Here is a 20,055-nt window from a genome sequence, read left to right as displayed (position 1 = left end):
AGTGTTGGTGCTTGGTTGAAAAGGAATTTGCAGGTTTGGATCATTGTCTATATTCATCTAGTGTGTTGATGGATGTAACCTCTCTCACCTTTCCTCTCTCCGTTTGTCTAATCAAAAGCCTGCCATCCTTGAACCAAGCAAATTTTATTTTGTTGTTGCGCCTCAGATCCCTCGCTATCTTATACAAGTATCGATTTCGTTTAGTCAGTACTTCATTAAGATAAATGTTAACTTTACTGTTGTTCGAAGTCATGTTTAAAATTGTAGTTGTGAGTTCCTTTTTTGCTCTCTTTTTTGCCAGTATTTCGTCTCTTTTCGCCTTGCTGTCAAGTTTCACTTGAATAGGTGGAGGAAATTGCGACTTCGAGGATTGGTAGCTCGGAGCTCTAAAAATTTCCTTCACATCTTTGCATTCCAGAACAACTCCAACTTCTTGACAAACCTGAATTGCAATGTCGAGAAGATTTTCACCTTCTGTCTCGGGAACATTTGAGATTTCAAAGGTTTTTCTCAGCTTTTCTTGCTTGAGCTTGTCAATCTCGGTTTCGTTCCACTCCAATTGCTTCCTTAACTCGTAGTTGTCGGTGCGAAGTTGCTGTTGTTCATCCGCCAGAGTGTCTGCAGTTAACCGTAGTTGTTCCAGTGTGTTTTGCATACCACGAATCTCATCGACAACTTCCTTTTGCCAGGAAATCACCTGGTCCAGCTTGGATTCCAGTCGTTCAATTGTAGTTTCCAAGGTGGACGTAGCGGCCATTGCTGTCTCAGATTGTGCTTTACTGTTCGGTGAGCGTTCAGCTATGTTCACTGTACTTCTTCTGCTTCGATTTCGATTTTCCTTGCACGGAACACAAAACCAGAATTTATCAGGTTTTTATATTGATATTGATGTTTCAAGGTATTCAATTTGACCTAAATGATGACTTCCGTGCAGGTACTCAAAAGTAGGTAAATCACGTTTACCTAAAAGTACCTTTTCGCACAAAAGGGCTTATTTGCGTCAAAAATACTAGATAACTTTATTTTTAAAAGCAATATTTCGGTAATATTGTGATTTCAGAGAAAAATTAGAATTTTGCGCTCTAACTGACAACCGCAACTGACAACCGAAAATGACAATCTCAGACAGCACCGATAAAAATGCGACTCAAGAACTTGTTTGTCAAAGCGTATGCACTCTTAATTCACTTCAATTGAAATTGAATAGTATTGACTTATAGCGAATTTTTTTATCCCACTGTGTGCGGGCAAAACGCAAGTAAGAAAGAGATGTCAGATAATTGTTTACGAACTTAGCACGTGCGGTAGTGGGTTGAAGCTGACATATTTTACAGTGCGCTTCGGGCAGCACGGCAGGACAAAACTGGGTCAAAATCGAGCGAATAAAGAAGGGTTTTGACAGCAGTTAGTGCGCTTCCAGGTCAAAACGAGGTGAGCTGGTGGAATAAAAAAATTCGCTATTAGTGCCGCCTTGATTTCTTGCCCTTGACTATGCAGCAGAGCCGCATTGATATGGTTTGCAATCAGAATGTTCTACGAAAAAAACTAGTTATAATCCGTTATTTGATGTTCCTTGAACAGTATGCAATATAACATAGTTTTCACAAAAAAATGATCTTCTGTGCTGCGACGAATTGAAGTTTCGGACTTCGTTAGTATTGTTATAGTTCGACCATTTGGAGCTGTTTGCAAAATACTGTTTTGATATTTAATGGTCCCCATGGCGTTGCCTCCGCTCTCATTTCGAGGTCAACCAACTTGTCACGTAACTTTGGCGTTTGGCCCATGGCTTAGCCCTTGGGGTCTCAAAATACAAAACTGGCTTAACAAGCTAGTCGCCGTATGTCCGAGTCCCGGTTTGGAAGAGACTGTTAAGGCCTAAACACAATGGATACGTTGCGGCTGCGTTTGCGGCAATTTGACAGTAACCCCATACATTTTCTGTCAAATTAACGTCAACGCAACGCAAACGTATCCATTGTGTTTGGGCCTTTAGTGTTAACAGGATCGTCGCGCAAGCCCCGACATTGTCCTGTATACTAATTAATTGGCTGTAAAGTTTGTATCCAATAAACAGAAAGGTAAAATTTCGACAGGGAAACATTCGTATTTCGCTTTGCTTATAGCTCAAAACTTTCAGTAAAATGAAAATACTTTTCTTAACATTGTTTCGTTGAAGAGTCCAATTAGGCTTTAGGCAGCCCCTTCTAATTCAGATAATTGAAATGCTATTTGTTCGATTCTCGGATACATAGTGAAGCTTTTCACATCGACAGGAAGGCTGAAAAAAAAAACGAAACAATTTACTAATACCTTCACTTTATCTCGCGAAGAAAAAGGAAAAAAGACTGTGGGCATCAGTTTCATGCAGAAAAAAATAGTCTTATGAATACCACATTATTTTTTCAATGTTCACGGAACTAAAATCACTAAAATTAGCAGTTAACATCATCTCCTTTTATGTTTAAAATTTACTTCTAGCGAAAATCCGAAGCTTCTGAGCCCTACCGCTAAACGAAATTCGAAGGCCTAATTTCCCCATAACTTCTACTGGCTCCAGCTCGAGAATTCCTATGCACCAGAAAGTCTTGTTTTGGAAATTTGTTTACTTGGATAACATGTTTTCCAGTACCGCAAAAGCGTACAGCGCTTTGTTTCTATGTCTGTTACTTGCGTCTTCAAAAATGAGCTTTATTGCTATCATAACATGTAGCGTTATTACTATCATAACATGTTAGACAAAATTGTCCCACGACTTTTATTTTATATATCATGGCATTGTTGTGATAAATACATCAAATCGACAAAAGCATGCGAACTTTAACAAACCAGTATGTTGCCGTACCATGTTCACTAACCGATCTTAAAATAGGCGAAATGATGTCCTTCGCTGATGGCAATAAATCGTACATGCCTTTGATGATGAATATGATATGATATTCTTTGCTCGATCAAAACAAACGAAAACCTAAGAAACAAATAAAAAGACTCTAATCAATTAATGAGGTGTAGAGAATAAAACTTATTCGGATATTTTTGCATTTCAATTACGAACATTTTACTATCCCCAGTTGAACGTGTATCGATTGCTATTCCTTACAGCACTTTTTTACCAGTGTTTGAGATGTCTGACAGTTGCGGGTGTTGCTTCTTCTTTTTCTTGAAAATACCCTGCATTCTAATTTTTTTGTGAACGGACAATATTATAAGATATTGGTGGATATATTTTGATATTTATCGTTTATCTGTCACACTCATATCACTCCGACAGACTCCGACAATAATATGCTGTCCAAGAGTTGAGATATAGCTAGACAGGTGCCTGAAAATGCAACGATAAATACTTTGTAATATCGAATATATCGCAATATATCAATAGTGTCTTGCCCGTGGGTCTGTCGGATCAATGTGACAGACTTACGATTAATATCAAAATATATTCCCCAATATTGTATAATATTACCGAAATATTTCTCATGAAAATAAAGTTGTCTAGCTCCTAGTGGTAATGCTCCCGCAATGCGTAATGCGCCACATAGCTCGCGTCAATATAAATCACCCCTATGGCATCGCGCCATGTATCAAAGCCTAACATCTCAACATATGTGTAAACGAGATAGCATACACACTTAACTGCATAATGTTATCTCGGCAAAGTAAAATACCGAACTACTTGAAAACATTTTCGTTTACAGTTGTTTCGTAACAAAATCACTGATAAATCGGAAACCGAATGTGTTTACCGGAATACCGTAAATTTGTTTGCCAAAAAATTCCGTAAAACAGCAAATTTCCGAGTTCAGTAAACTAAAATACCGAATCTCGGAATGTTGACATCATTTGACCGAGATCTCGTTGAACCAAAAAAGCTCTTACCGAAATTCCGAAAAATGGAACTGTCAAAATAACGAAAGCTTCACTATCAGTTTTGTTCGTGTTTCGGTTTAGATGTAAAAGGGACAGGTTTCGGTTAATCATCATTCCGGACAGGTTAATTCAAACAGGTTAATCATCACTCCGGAGAAATCTGTAATATTCAGATTAACCAAAAATGTTGAGTAAGTATACAATATTATTTCTCAGATCTTGCTTGTGTTTATTGCAAATATAATACTAAAAGAAAACAATTAATTCCTTCGTTACTCAATTTTGTAGGTTAACGACTCGCTTCGCAGGATGGAAGTTGCAGTGATGGATGTTGTTGTATTTCCAGGAAGTAACACAACTCTCCTGTTTCTACCAATGCTGTAATAAGTTGAATCATTTGACAAATTAATTAATAAAATTATACGGATAATTAATCGTTTTCATCATTTCCTGGATTTATCTGAGAAATTCCGAAATTTTCGTAATAATTCGACAGTTGAAATTTCCGAGTCCCGGTGAATTTTTCGTTAAAGTTTGACAAGTTGTCAATTGTTGATTTTACAGAATCTCGGTATTTTGCTGTATTACCGAGATCTCAGTTGTTGAAATCTCGGTAATTCATTTTACAGTAAAGACTGGAACGCGCAAAAATTGGTCAACAAAAAAATCGTTTCTTTCAGTCAAAATTCATAATACAAAAATCTTTTTATTTTTCTTTTGGTAGTTCAACTCATATATTTAAAAGAAAAAATGTTCGTTTATTATTTTGGTTTGCCAAATCCAAACTGCCGTGCCTTCCGCTTAATCCCTTTCATTAAATTTTGTACAGTGGTCTTATCGACCATATTCGTCGCCGAACGCAAGCTAGATTTATTCTGCTGCTCGTTTTCGATGCATTAGTGTTTTTGATATTCCGCATGACCAAGTCTCAATACTTTTCGATAGGGCGGAGCTCTGGGCTATTAGGAGGATTGTGGTTTTTGGGTACCACAACCACGTTGTTCGTATCATACCACTCGATCGCCTTTTTCCCATAGTAGTAGGTTGCCAAGTCCGACCAGAACAGCACAGGTCTGTTATGTTGCTCTAGGGATGGTAGCAGCCGGTTTTCCAGGCACTCCTAGACATAGATCTCTTGTTTGATGGTTTCGTAGTGATGGAAATGCCTCTTTTTAGACCACACGTGTATATGGCCTGTCAGACGAGGTATTTTTTCAGGAACTTCGATAGTTTGATGGTTTTAAAAATTTAGGCCACCTTCCCTTTATCTGGTACGGTATAAAATTCCTGTCCCGGAAGCTGCTTGAAATTAACCTTCACATAAGTTTCGTCACCCACAGTCGAACTTTGTAAGCAAATTACAGTTTTCCGGACCACCGCTTTGCCTAGGTGTTCTGTTCAAAATCTGAGTTCGTCACCTTCCACGTCTTAAACGTCGACAACCCGGCTCGTTTCTTGGCCCGCTACACATTATTATGGGAGACAATGAGCTTGCTAGTGACGTATCTGATGGAGAGGTTAGGATTCCGCTTATATTTCGCTGCCACCTTCTTTATCGTCGCTGCCACATCCGAATTACGATTGCCGCCGCTTCGAGGCTTCCTGGCGGTCGACAGACGCTCCTCGAACACTTTTAAAACATATGTTACGGTCGATTTGGCCACATCCAGCATTTTTGCCAACTTGGCGTGCGAGAACGTCGGATTCTCTCGCTGCGCGAGCAAAATTTTGACACGCTGTTTCTCTTGCTTGGACGCCATTTTGAAAACTGGAGAGCAACCGGTGAAAACTCATTTTGGCAACCGTTGTATATACACTCAACTTCCAAATGCAATATTTCATGGTTTTTTTAATGCATTTTTAACCGAAATACACCAATTCAAAGTCGACCAATTTTTGCGCGTTCCAGTCTTTACTCGGTGATATTAACTGAATTTTGAAAAGAACCGATTCCATAGTATTCAGTTAGAAATTCGTGCTACAGAACGCTGATAATCGCACCATGAATATTTTGCTTGACCGCGCATAATAAAGTTTGCTCTCCGCTGTGCCCTCCAGTAGCTGTGCCAGCTAAATATTCTGCAGTGTACGATGGTAACTGTTGCTGCCGTATGCAAAATAAAGGTGTAACATGTTCCGCAGTGCCTGGAAGTTGACTCGTATGCAGCTCTCGTTTCTCAATGTTGCGTACCTTTAACAGCTGCACTGCTCTCGCTTATGTGTAACAAACTAAACTGAAGCTGAATTTTCTACACGCAGTCTTTTGTATCGAGTTCAGAACATATTTTTGCAATTAAGGCGTGGCTACGTAGCTTGGAGAAAGAGGAACAAACCAAAACAGCTTCGATACTACTGAGTGATTTTCATAAGCATCAAAAGAAAGTTTTTGCTTTCCCGTTGCGGAAATCACTCTGATTCTTAGATTAACCAATTTTCGTTTCTAATATTTGACTGATAACGGTGTTCGAGTGGGCACAAACATACAATTAAACCGGAAAATCACTCAATTTTGCAGTGAAAATTCTTGAAATGAGGGTTATGTCTTGTTGTGATAAACTTTTCATAGGCAACACTACCGTTTATCTTTGGTGCGCCCTAGTTGTTATTGTAAAAATGATTATTGAGAAATAGATGAACATTTCACACTAGGAGTTGTTGTGAAAATTCTCATAACTCTTATCTTCAAGCATTTATAGTTCTAAAAAGAACCGATTCGATAATCTTCAGCTCGAAATGTGTGCTATAGAACGCTGATGATCGCAGCACCACCGGTAGTATTGAATATTTTGTTGGCCGCGCATAAAATTTGCTCTCCGCTGTGCACTCCAGTAGCTGTGCCAGCAAAATATCCTGCAGCGAACGATGGTAACTGTTGCTGCCGTATGCAAAATAAAGGTGTAACATGTTCCGCAGTGCCTGGAAGTTGACTCGTGTGCAGCTCTCGTTTCTCAATGTCGCGTACCTTAAACAGCTGCACTGCACTCGCAATTGTGTAACAAACTAAACTGAAGCTTAATTTTCTACACGCAGTCTTTTTTATCGAGTTCAGAGTAGATTTTTGCCATTAGGGCGTAGTCACGCAGCTTAGACAAAGACAAACAAAGCAAAACACTTTGTTGAGTCAAAATATGTAGGCAGTGGAATTTATTTCGTCCATGTTAATGTTATCTGTGCTCGGGAAGCAAGCCAATAACGAGGGGAATGTATGGGAAAGCTTGACCTTGGAACTTTTCACCTTTTTCCACCATTAAGCAGTAAAGCAACAATGTTAAACCTAATATCAAAAAAATGTTACACATTTTATCTATCCACCGACATATAAATGTATAAGATGCATTAAGTCGTTGGCTTGCTATAATCGTTTGAAATCTGACGCAACATTTGCCAGTTTCATTTTCAATTTCACAAAGTGTAATCTAGTATAGAAAATAAAGACGTAGTCCTACGTCAAAAATGGGTACAACAATACCGAGCCTTTGGCATCCCTATACCGAGTAACAGTGAATGACAATGAACTTATGTCCTGGGCTCAAATTAATTTGTGCCCGCTGTCAGCAGTAAGATAAAAAAGTATGAAAAGAAACGGTGATATGCTATCTCGTTTTTACATATGTTGATATGTTAGCTCTTGAAACATGGCGTGATGCCAAAGGGGTGAACAGTACCCATTAATGGGTTTTCGACTCTTACCGTGAAGGATGCCAATGGCTCGATATCACTGACATCGAAAAAATATCGATAAAGCAATATTTATGCAGTGCAACTGGGCTATCACAGGACAGATTTAGTTGGTGTATTAACGTATTTTGATTCATTTTCATTTTTTTTATATGAACATGAATGTCTGTTCTCTGTGCACTACCTGCCAATTAGCGAATATGATTGTAAATGCAATTTTTCAATTTAAAAATCAAAGAAAAATCGTAGAGATCTAAAAAAAATTACGTAGTTCCTATTGAAAGGTCGGTCATTGGTTAATATGAGAAAAAGCACGTTTTTTCCAATTTTAAACCCCCAATTGTCAGAACAAAGAGGTGCCAGATTAGTAACCAAAGCTAGTAGTTACCCCTTGTAATTAACCTATGAACGCACTCCATCATTCGAGATATAAGTAATGCATTCACGTTAATAGCCCCCTGATGTACAACTGTCAACTTGACTTCCGCTACTTGCTGTGCTGATCGATCTCTTTTCACTGTCGTTCTTTGGCAAAGCAGCACGTATTTTGGACGAGCTGAGGTAAGTTGGTACTTTACCAGAATAAATAGAAAAATAACATGATTAATTCTAACATACAGTTGAAGCTTTCACCGTTCTTGACGGCAGCTTTGTAATTTATTGATATTGACGTTTGTTGAACTAACTTCAGGTACATACCACGTTTCATGTTGTTTTATAGGTTAGGCTAGCGTCCATTCTCCGGTATGGTGAACCATCGTATTCCGTCGGTCTTCTCCAAGACCTATGTTACACCGCGTCGTCCGTTCGAAAAACCACGTCTAGATGCGGAGCTGAAAATAATTGGCCAGTATGGTCTCCGTAATAAGCGTGAGGTGTGGCGTGTCAAGTACACGCTGGCAAAGATTCGCAAAGCTGCCCGTGAGTTGCTAACTCTGGAAGAGAAGGACGAGAAACGTCTATTCCAAGGTAAGCGTAAACGCGATTGTTATCAAAATGTAAGTGGCTAAGTTGTGATGAAATTACTTTAGTTACCACCATTTCTGACACCTCTTGGCAGAACTATTCTTGTTGATAGTAACTAGTATTTTTGGCTGATATGCGAATATTACATCTACATTCCATATACAACGAGTAAATGTGCTAATTATTTTTCTTGTTGCAGGTAACGCCCTTTTGCGTCGTTTAGTTCGCATTGGTGTACTGGACGAATCCCGTATGAAACTCGATTACGTGCTCGGTTTGAAAATCGAGGATTTTCTCGAACGCCGTCTGCAGACCCAGGTGTTTAAGCTTGGATTGGCGAAATCGTACCATCATGCACGTGTTCTTATTCGCCAGAGACATATTCGGTGAGTAGGTTCGTTGTTTTCTCTATAATGAATGTATAGAAAGTTTGAACAGCATAAATACGAAGCTTATCAGAAATTTCTCTGTATCAGCCCTCTAGTCAGATTTTGCGATGGTATTCTGTCGTGAATGATCGTGAGTACCACTTAGATATCGGAAAGATCCATTTGGACTTTCGGATTTCTAACGTCTCACATTGACGAATGAGAAGTACTCTTTTGAGCGGTTTGGAAATTGTTCGAAACAAACTCAAATGTGCCTACGGAATGTTCGAATTCTCGGATACAATTATGCGAAATCCTCGATTGTGCAAAAGGTAAAAACTGGTGATTTTTTTTTTCATTTTCCCTACGGCCACGCTTAGTTCAACAAATCAATAGTTGAATTTGAGTGCCATTAGAGCAACGGTAACTGCTCATATGAAAAACGATAGGGTACAGTAAATGGTCATATTAGGAACCTTTCAACTTTAAAACGAAATAAAGTGAAACGGGCCGAAAAATGTGATACAAAAAAAATCCAATACGATAGTAAAAATAGTAAAATCTGCTCTGGATAAGATACCCCACGGCCACGCTCAGTGCGACATTTACACATAGTCGGTTCCGAGTGCCAGAAGAGCAATGGTAACTGCTCACGTTTTCATACGTTGGGGTATAGTAAACTTACATTAGGAACCTTTCATCTTCTACTAATGAAGCGAAATGGGCCGAAAAATGTAAAACAATTTATGCAGCATAACAAACTTTTCCAGAGCAGATTAGTTTTGTAAAAATATTTTGAATAACCCCACGGCCACGCTTGACATGGCTGCATCTAGCCAAGATCGGGTGCCAGAAGAGCAATGGTAACTGCTCATATGTAATCGTTGGGGAATAGTAACATTCGTGTTAGGAACCTTTCTTCTCAAACAAAATGACAAGAAACGGGCCGAAAAACTACGAAACATTCGTGTTTAAACTTTGTGATTCAAATTATTCATTTTTCACAATGTAGGTTCTAATTTCAACCCTTTTTTTTTCTTATTCTTGAAGCGTTCGCAAGCAAGTAGTGAACATTCCATCGTTTATTGTGCGGTTGGATTCGCAGAAGCACATCGACTTTTCACTGAAATCGCCATTCGGTGGTGGCCGTCCTGGACGCGTCAAGAGGAAGAACATGAAGAAGGGCCAAGGTGGCGGCGGCGGTGCTGATGAAGAGGAAGAAGATTAAGCTAGCAAATACACGGCAACTCCACCGAAGATGTCAAAGCTTAATCAATAAGGAAAATCATTAAAACTACTATGTGGAAGCACAAAATGTCTAATCTAAATATGTCCAGTCAATCACATCCCTTTAGTTTGCGTCGACAATTCTATTCTAGTCAAATTAATTCATCATTTGAAAGTCATACGAATTGTTTAAACGACAACCAAACTTCCAAACATGAGTTTGGCTCAACATGCAGATTCAGTTCTCAAACATTGTTCAGTTGGTGAAAACAATGGAAAGTTTAATTTGTTTTAATATGAGTCGAACAAAACTTTTTTGAACGCGAAAACTGCTTTCGAAAAACGGTTATTTTTCCCTTGAATGCAAAAAATTGGTAGAAAACAAATGTAGGCATTTACGTGAAGTTTCGGATGGTAAGTTTTTTTGGGCGCCTTCATTATACCGGGCCGTACTATACGGGTCGGCGACCCTGCGACACTGTCAACAGCCATGCTATATCGAAATTCGCGCTAAACATGTGAAAAGGGCCCATGTGCCATATGTAAACAAGCCACAATTTCACGTTTTTCAATGAATACAAGCTTATTCTACTCGTACAAATTAGATTTTTTGATAGAGAGTGAATTCTTTTATCAATAAATCTTTTTGGTAAGAGCAGATTTCGCTTGTATTGATCAAAAAACAAGAAAATTTGGCTTGTTTACATATGGCACATGGGCCCTTTTCACATGTTTGGCGAGAATTGGTAAATACTAGCTGTTAAATCGTTTTGAGTATGCAAGTGTCGGCTTTGGGGAATAACGTAATGATTGGTTGTTTCAATTGATTTAGACCAGAGGGGATTCACTGCTGTCAAATTTCAGATATGTATGCGTTGTCGCCGTTATCGCAGATCAACTTTGGTCCATGATGTTTGTAACTAGGAACAATAATGGGGGGAAAAATCACTACACAACACATTCATGAAAGTTTTTCGCGGTTTCTCGAGTTTTGATAGAAAAATGTTCCAATTCTAATATTTCACATCGATCAATTTCATGACCAAACAGAACAAAAACCAAAAAAAAAGCCATGTTGTCGAACATGTTGGTTACATGATGTTTGACAGATAGATCCCCCCTGATTTAGACAATGCTTGATTTTTCTTTCCTTTTACCCCTCGTACACTGTAAATAAATGGTACGATTACTTCAAGTGTTTTTACACTTGACTCAATTCGTCACATTGCACTGCAAATTGAAGTGATTTAGTGTTGATTTCAAAATGATTAACACTTTCCACTTTCTTACGTTGGAAACTGTTTAATGGAAATCACCATCATATTATAATGAATATCTCTTGTATTTGCACCACTGTATAAATCAGTTGAATTCTATAACGGCTGCAATTCCAATTGACAAATGTCAAAAACATAAAACGAAACAAAAATAGTGAAGGTGGCGAAAGGCGCAAGCAGCACATTTTCTCCAGAGATTAACAATTTGTTTGTAAGTAAGTTTTATTAAATTTTTGATATCAAAATAACAATAAAACAACCCTTTTCAGATCCTGAAATCGAATGCACCGACACTGTGACAGAGATCATTTTGTAATCAAATTGAAAATCTAAAATGAAATAAAATTGAAAAATCTTAAATAACAGAAATCTTTTTAATTTATTGTAATTAGCTGATGATATCCAAATGACCGACATTCCGTATCTTAAACATAAGCATATCAAAAAAGATGAACATAACAACAAAAAATCAAGTGATTTGCTGTTGATTTCATCGTTCCTTGCATCAATGTATTTCGAAGGATTTTCTTTTCACTTTGAAATGGTAGGCAAGTAGTGCGAATTCAACAGCAAATCACTTCACTTCGACGTGATTTTTTTACAGTGTAGTTTTCTGTATAATTTAGTCCTATCCTAAGTCGAAACAGTAAAATGCATAACCCACTTCTATATTTGCTTCTCCCAAGTACATTAACATTTGATAATTATTGCTATGTTGTACATTATTACTATGTGTATATTTTGAATTGCTAACTACATTGGGGGATAGCCACATTCCACGTGGACAGCTTAGGGGGGAGAAAGGGAGGGCTTGGAATCTCCACGGTCCATACAAAATTTTCAGAATTGATATGGGCGATTTTCAATGGTTGGGGAGGGGTTAAAATCGGTAAAAATCTGTCCACGTGGAATGTGGATGGCCCCTTATCGCAAATAACAGTTATCAAATCAATCCTCTACGTTACGAAATATGAATTTACCGTGATTTATTTATTTGAGAGTAATCAATTATAGCTTTTCCAAAAAAAAAAAAACTTGTCATATTTATTTTTAAGTCCAAAAAAACCTAAAACAACCTCTATTACAAGCATTACAAAAGAGTTAAAGAAGGTATGTAATTACCTTTTAGATGCGAATTAGTGATATGATAGTATTGTAACTATGTATCGGAACGCAAAGACTTGTTGTGAACAAGGAACGTTTTATTTAAGCTTCCGATCAGGTTGAAAGTTGGACTTGGAATGAACTATAAAATTTTTCTCTCGGCTTTAACAAATAGGTAACCTAGCACTATAACAAATATGTAACCTAGCACTATAATTAACAGGTAACCTAGTAGAACTCTTTCTGTATCTTCGCAACCAATTAACAGATTGTTACTACAACACCCCTTCTCAATCAGTTAATCCAATCATCTTACAATGCTCTTCAAAACGCTGAGCATCCATAGCCTTTGTAAACAAATCTGCTGGTTGGTGTGGTGTGCTAATATATTTAATTTCTACTCGCCTATTAGCTATATGGTTTCTTATGAAATGATGCTTAATATCGATGTGTTTGGATCTTTTATATTCACAGTTTTTAGCCATTGCGATACTCCCTTGGTTATCTTCAAAAATTGTCACTGGATCTTCTGCACATTTTAACTGCAAATCTTCGAGTATCCCAGACAACCAAATTGCTTCCGAAACAGCCGAACTAAGCGCCACATACTCAGCTTCGCTTGACGATGTTTCAATAGTGGTTTGCTTCTTACTCGACCAAGATACTGCATTACCAAACACCATGAAGATATAACCGCATATAGATTTACGATCCTCTGTATTTGCAGAAGCATTTCGCCTGAACAGTATACTTCGTTCTCTGGTTCCTTTTAAGTAACGAACTACACGTTTTAGTGACTGCCAATGAATTGTTTTTGGATTCTGCTGAAAACGTCCCAGAAATCCAACAGGATAACACAAATCAGGCCTTGTGCATAGCATCACGTACATCAGCGATCCCAAAAACTCGCGATATGGGTCATTTGTTGAATCACCGTCATGATTAAGCTGTAAACCTTTTTCCATCGGGCTCTTTGCTGGATTGCAGGTTGACATATTGAAGCGCACCACTAGTTTCTCAATACTTGCTTCTTGGGTTAAACGCAGAACATCTTCAGCTCGGTTAAAGTCTAATTTCATTTTCAAAAAGTAACTTGCCGTTCCACAATCTGTCATAGCAAAACATGACTGCAATTGTTTCTTAAACTTGGCAATTGATTCGAGTTTTCGTCTCACAATTAACAAGTCGTCCACATACAGAATGACATAAATTTCATCATTTTTCATAATTCTCGTATAAAGATAGTATGCAACTGGTCCGCCTGCCTGCACCCCGGTGCTAAGTGGGTGGCTTAAGCGCCACTCTCATGCGAGAGACCACCCACCAGGATTAACGATTGCCCGACCTGAGACCTTTGGGAGAAGGTTCCTTTTTTTTATCCCTATCCTAGGGAGGGAAAGCAAGTTGGCAGACTCAAAACTCTCGCTGTACTCCGCATACACCTGCGTAGGAAAACCTGACTGACGCGACGACTTCGGCGTCCTAACACACGATTTTTGATCTCACCGATACTACACAAGGGGGTTTTCTCATCCCTGGCAAAGCCTTAACTTCCCACTCGACTGCCTATCAGCGAATTGGGAGTTGCCTTGGCTGATATCGGAGTCAGCCTCTCCAGTAAATTCATGAAAAAAATAAGAAAGTAAACGAACCGAACAGCATGAAAAAACCTAACCGAGAACTGTGATAAAGCGCATCAAAACATCTTAATTTCGCCAAATGATAACTATAATTCTATTTGCTTTTCAAACCATGATGTAACATTTTTTCCATCTTGTCTCCTGGCACATAACTATTTCTCTATTCTCTTTCCTCTATATCATTCTAGCTAGCTCTTATCACGTGCCCCGTGCGGTTTCAATTCCACCCACGATTGGTAGGGGGTAAGCGGTGGGCAAACTCGCTTGCTTCTCACCCCCGTTTAATTATGGAGACATTCAGTATCGCATGCGCATGGATAAATCAAAAACAAGCTACTCACTCAATACCTGGGGTTTACTTGAGAATGTTTTCTGAGGGCGGCATCGCCGCTCGCTGCGTCCCGTCGTCGATTAGTCCGATCCGCCCACGCGGATCCCTTTTCCTCTGCTGCTCGTCGCTTTATTCCTTCACGGTTGTCGTTGGCTGCAGTGGCCGATCCCTGATGGGCCTATAGGTGGTTGTTCCGGGCACGGGGTGTCGTTGGCCCTCTTCCGGTCTTTTGGCTAGCCGGATCTCTGTCCGACTGTCGGTGGGTTGACGGTTGCTGGCGATGTGGTTGGGTGTCACTAGTGCGCCGTGCTGCTTATAGCTAGTTATATAAAGGATAGCCACACGTGGCATTTTAGGCAAATTACCTTCCGGCCGAGAATGGGCGGCTTACCTCATGGGTTTTAAAAACACCGAGAATTTCTACCTTCTGAGCACGATGGGGTTCACGTCTTTTCACACGGGCACAACCTGACTATCTACGGAAAGGGTAATTATCACTAAGCTAAGTTAAGCATTTCATGCCTAATTCACCTGTTCGAACTTGATTCCTATCACGACCGATCTATGAAAACCACTCCTACCTCTACCACTAGTCAGACGAAAGTGAAAGGTCTCAGCTTTGATGTCCTCAGACAAACCGCCTTTCGGTAACTTCGTTACCGGAAATTAGTATCGCGAAAATCGTTCAACCGCGCTGAGAAGCACGAAGAACGTCTTGTCTAGGAAAGATGATCCTCTTCCAGCGATCATTCTTCATCTTGCCAACCAGTCCCAGCCCAAAGGATAGAGCGCAAAAGTGTCTCTCTCAGCAGACGTAAAGGTCAGTGGACTTTTTCGGCTAGGTCAAGCATCTTGTCGCGTCGGTGGCATGGGTGGAGAAAGGCAATTAGAGAAATCGAGCACCGGGGATCTCATTCTTTGAGTTTTTATGCCAATTACTACTTTGACCGTGATATTGCTCGCGGTGTTTGAGTCAAAGATCTTTTGCAAAAATTTAATAATAATTTAAACTCTAACTTTATTTTGGAAATTCTGTTCGATAGCAACTAAGTAATAAATAAACATTTATATAGGAGAAAGACGTAATATAAGAAGTGAAAATTGTATATTTAAATCATATGTGTACTTGTTACATCATTCCCCACTAAAAGTACGAAAATTTGATTGGTGTTGCGACAAAGTTACAACAGAATCCAATCAAATTTTCGTAGGCCAAAATAAACTATTTTTGAAAATAAACTTCAAGATTCGGGGTCATATATGTTCATTGCCAACTAAATAGTTGGCTCCATCTCTGTTTACAGTGCTATGTCTGTCGACCAAGCCTGCTACTGACTCTCATCGACATACGTCTCCAGTCTCCAGCAAATCTACATTCATTTTCCCAAAATAGTTATTAATACCTAATGTCTATTCTCTTGTCATTAATACCAAAATAAACCAAAGAACCACCAAAAGAAATCTATGAATTCGATAAACTTGCTAACTGAAGAACCGCGTTGCTTTCCCATTCATTCAGCTCGCTCATTCATTCCTCATTCACTCTACTTTACATTACCGCCGCTTCAACTTGAAGACGTCGACAATCTTCAAGCAAGCGCCTAAATTAACCTGGGATTTGTCTTCTACACCAGGGCGAACCGATAGCGAAGACAACATCCACGAAAATCGTTCATCTACATGAACCGTAAACCAGTGAGTCGGGTTGCTGCTCCTATTCTCGCTCGGAGCGAGGCCGCAGGACAGAACCCTCTCTCACGAAAAACTACTGTTTCTAGTCACTGTTCACTGCCACAAAAGTATTGCGATTTATGTTTACAGTGACCTAGAAACGAAATGTCTCTTGAAGGAATTTTTAAACCTCGGGATCTAACCGAAAACAAAATTCCTCAAGAAAATACTGCGGCAAAATAGAACCTTTCACGCATCTCTCGTACATGCTTGACGCATCAGAATCCATCTACGGATGAACCTAATTGCGTTCGCCTCTCAATCACACATTTTCGCTCTTCAGTTTCGCCACATGAAATGTCAAAACAATGTAGATACTGTGCATTTTGTGAAATTAACTCGACACGCGCGCGCTATGTAAAACTACGGGAATTACTTGGATTTACCGGAAAATCGGCCCAAATCAAGGAAAGCGGAACATTATTGTATCGTTCAAATCGGATGTAAAGTGTTTTTATTTTTGTTTCAGCTTAGGACAGGTTTCTGTAGGTGCACCTTTAGTGAAGCCACGAATGCGGGCGCCGTTTCCAGGTTAGCACCGGAATAAAATTGGATGACATGCAGGAATTGGTAGAGGAAAACGGGCTTTAAGCCGTAACCGGAGAAGAAAATCTCTATTGGACAGGAATGATAATCTACAACTAAAGACAATGAAGTTGCAATTGGAATGAATTTTTATAATTTTACGACATGATAAAGTGAACAAGGAAAACTACCAACCTAAATGACATCAAAGGAGAAACTACTAAGCTAAAGGAGATCAAAAGGAGGATTACTATACTACAAGAAATTAAATGGAAAAGCTACTAAACTAAGAAAAAGCAAAAGGAAAACTACTATACTAAGGAAAATCAAAAGGAAAAACTATTGATATATAGGAGGGCAAAAAGGACATTACTAAAGCTAAATGTAGAGCAATGCTACCGCATCGTGGAAATCAGCGAAAAGGCATGAAAATCTTATTTGCCTATCAACTATTGCTAGAATACGCTACAATGAATGACCGACTCATCACACAGGTAAACAAACAGCAATTAATTATCCATTGTTTCTTACAGCTATACGGTGTGAAACTATTTACAACTATTTACAACTTATTAATATCTACATCATGCAAATATTCCTTTAGAGGAAAGGAAGTATGCTGCTGTTTTTAATGTTTATTTTATTCATGCAATTATTCCCTCGGAAGGAGGAGGGTATGCTTCAACCGTCGTGGGATGTTGGTGAGAAATTTTAGTTTTAGGAAGTAACACTATAATACAAATACTAATACTAGTAGTAAGGGTTAGGGACGTAGGCCCTTGACACACTAATACCTACTATATACAAATTATTTACAAAGTCCGTTGCGAGCGGACAGACTATCGCAGTCGTCTCCGGTTTCATATGGTGATGTTGGTCAGTTTTGATCTTGTGTGGCAAACCGTTCGTAGTTCGTCCACTTAACCGTCACTTCAGTGAAGCTTATTCATAGCTGGCTGAACCGTGATAAAATTTACGCTCAAACTTGGTACCCTCAGTGCAGGCTAAACCGAAGTGTTGCTTGCACGAGTCCGTCAAGAATGGCTTTTAGATGCTTATGACCCTTGCGGTGTTTTCTTCTTCATCGTAATCTGTGGTCACTCCTTTCGGAGGTTCATAGCTTAATAAACCATTAATATTTATACTCAATTGCTTAGATGGGAAGAATGCATCTTTTTCAGCCTATTCGCAAAATAGACACCAAACCTTTTCCCTGACAAATCCTCCAATTCGTAAGTGTTAGACCCCAAAACTTTCCGCACTATCGCTGGCTCGTACTTCGGTGCTAACTTCTTACAGAACCCTTTCCCCTTGTCTGAAAGATCGAAGGTTTGTTTCAGCACCCTTTCTCCCACCGTATAGGTAACACATTGCGCATTTGAACGAAGGTTATATGTTTTTGCGTGGCGTTGGTACGCAGTCGTAAGATTCGCTTTTATTTCCTGAAACAGCTTTGCCTTCTCTCCACGGTCGCGCTTTCACCCTCCTCACCCGGTTCATAATTATCACGAATCTTGCTGTATTCGCTCCCATCCGAGATTTTGTTGCGGCCGAATACAACGAAGTAGGGATTGTATTTTGTCGAGTCGTGAACTGCGTTTCGTATTGCATCGGCAATTTCTTGTATATTGTCTGCCCAATGGCTATGGTCCTTTTTTATGGTGGCTCGAATGGCGGTCGTAATTACTCGATTTACCCTTTCGGTGTTGTTGACCTGAGGGTGGTATGCAGGTGTCAACCAATGCGAGACATGATATGTTTCCAGCAGATTTTTGAACGCCTACGAGACGAACTGGGAACCATTGTCTGATAGTATGATTTCCGGTACCCCGAATAGTCGGAAAATCATATTCTCAACGAAGTCAACGAGTGAGTTGGCCTTTGCTTCCCTGAACGGTTGTACCAAGACAAATTTGCTGAACACGTCGGTTGCTACCAAAAGACAGGTGTTACGGTTTCGCCCGGATGGTGGTAATGGGCCAACGTAGTCCAAGGTGACAAACTGCCACGGATATTGGACTGGCTTTTGTGCCCCCATCGGTGGGGTAACGTTTTGATTTCCAGCCTTACTTGTCTGACATTTTAAGCATTCGCGACAGAATTTCCTGACATCTGCGTTCATTTTCGGCCATGTGTAAGTGAGTTTAACCGCTGCTAGTGTTTTCTCAAGCCCGAAATGGGCTTTATCGTGTTCTAAGGCGATAATTCTGTTTCGCTGATCTGGAGGCGGAATGTACTTCCACGTGAATCTCGGGTCACTTTGCTTGCTGGTTTGTTTGACGTACTGGTAAACTTTCTCGTCTATTATTCGAAACTCACTGTACTTTCCTGGGTCGTTTCTAATTTTCTCCATTAATTCCTCATACGCCTGGTCTGGCTGTGTTACCGTTATTGTTTCAACATCGATCGAACGTGACAAACAGTCTGCCAACACGTTATTTTTCCCTTTTCTATATTCGAGGTCGAAATCGTACGCCTGAATTCTCAGTGCCCACCTGAGTAACTTTGCGTTTCCCGTTTCGGTTCCTACATTGAATAGCCAAAGCAGACTTCTGGCATCCGTTATTACGCGAAATTTGGTCCCTTCCACATAATGCCTAAAATGGTGAATCGCTGACAGGACACCGAGACACTCTTTCTCGACGGCTGAATAACGACGTTGTGTTCTGTTGAGCTTCTTACTGAAGTAGCTAATTGCTCGCTTTTCTCCTTCCTGGTCCTGTAACAGAGCGGCCCCGATTGCACGGTCTGAAGCATCTGATTCGATGATAAACATCTTGCTGAAGTCAGGATTTCCCAAAATCGGTGCCGATGTTAGGACCGATTTTAACTCGTTTAGTCCGTTTTCCGCTTCTTTCGTCCAAGTGAATTTTTTGTGTTGCTTTGACAGTAAGTCAGAGATGGGTGCTGTTATCCTACTATATTCTTTGATGAATCGCTGGTAGAACCCAGCTAATCCCATCAACCTTCTTATGTCCTGTTGCGTTTTTGGCCGCGCGTAATCAAGAATCGGCTGGATCCGAGAGCTGTCGATCGCCACCCCGTTTTCATTAAGCAGATAACCCAAGTAAATCACCTGTTTTCGGCAAAACCTTGACTTATCAAGAGAGATGGTCAGTCCTGCTTTCCGAAGTCTTTCCGACACTATTTTTAAGAGCTCAAGGTGCTCATTAAAACTATTAGTTGCAATGACTATGTCGTCAAGATAGACGAAGACTCTTGGTTCTAGGTCCGACCCTATCGCTTTTGCCATCAATCGCGACATGGTAAACGGTGCATTCATTAGGCCGAAAGGGAGCACCTTAAATCGGAAAACCCCCTCCGCTGTACGAAATGCTGTT

General features: G+C 39.7%; 1 protein-coding gene across 2 annotated transcripts; it reads left to right on the top strand.

Annotated features, from left to right (window-relative positions):
- Positions 1–7,985: 7,985 nt before the first annotated feature.
- LOC129721722 (40S ribosomal protein S9) lies at positions 7,986–10,194 on the top strand. Of its 2 annotated transcripts, none has more exons than XM_055674628.1 (4): positions 7,986–8,106; positions 8,267–8,514; positions 8,711–8,897; positions 9,930–10,194. In XM_055674628.1, exons 2-4 carry the CDS (start codon positions 8,292–8,294, stop codon positions 10,105–10,107), a joined length of 588 nt encoding a protein of 195 aa, XP_055530603.1. In that variant the 5' UTR covers positions 7,986–8,106; positions 8,267–8,291; the 3' UTR covers positions 10,108–10,194. The 2 variants fall into 2 exon arrangements, with proteins under 2 accessions (XP_055530603.1, XP_055530602.1); XM_055674627.1 differs by having other exon boundaries at positions 8,062–8,106; positions 8,237–8,514.
- The last annotated feature ends 9,861 nt before the right edge of the window (positions 10,195–20,055 follow it).

The sequence above is a fragment of the Wyeomyia smithii genome, chromosome 2 (genome assembly GCF_029784165.1).
Source record: "Wyeomyia smithii strain HCP4-BCI-WySm-NY-G18 chromosome 2, ASM2978416v1, whole genome shotgun sequence".
Taxonomy (NCBI): domain Eukaryota; kingdom Metazoa; phylum Arthropoda; class Insecta; order Diptera; family Culicidae; genus Wyeomyia; species Wyeomyia smithii.
The sequence above is the reverse complement of the archived record's forward strand: the minus strand, read 5'-3'. Positions and strand labels throughout refer to the sequence as shown.

Bases quoted from the DNA above. Each gene is read 5' to 3' on its own strand.
- LOC129721722 (XM_055674628.1), top strand. From the start codon at position 8,292: ATGGTGAACCATCGTATTCCGTCGGTCTTCTCCAAGACCTATGTTACA. The intron at 8,515-8,710 runs GTAAGCGTAAAC...TTCTTGTTGCAG, and splicing joins CGAGAAACGTCTATTCCAAG to GTAACGCCCTTTTGCGTCGT. The intron at 8,898-9,929 runs GTGAGTAGGTTC...TTATTCTTGAAG, and splicing joins ATTCGCCAGAGACATATTCG to CGTTCGCAAGCAAGTAGTGA.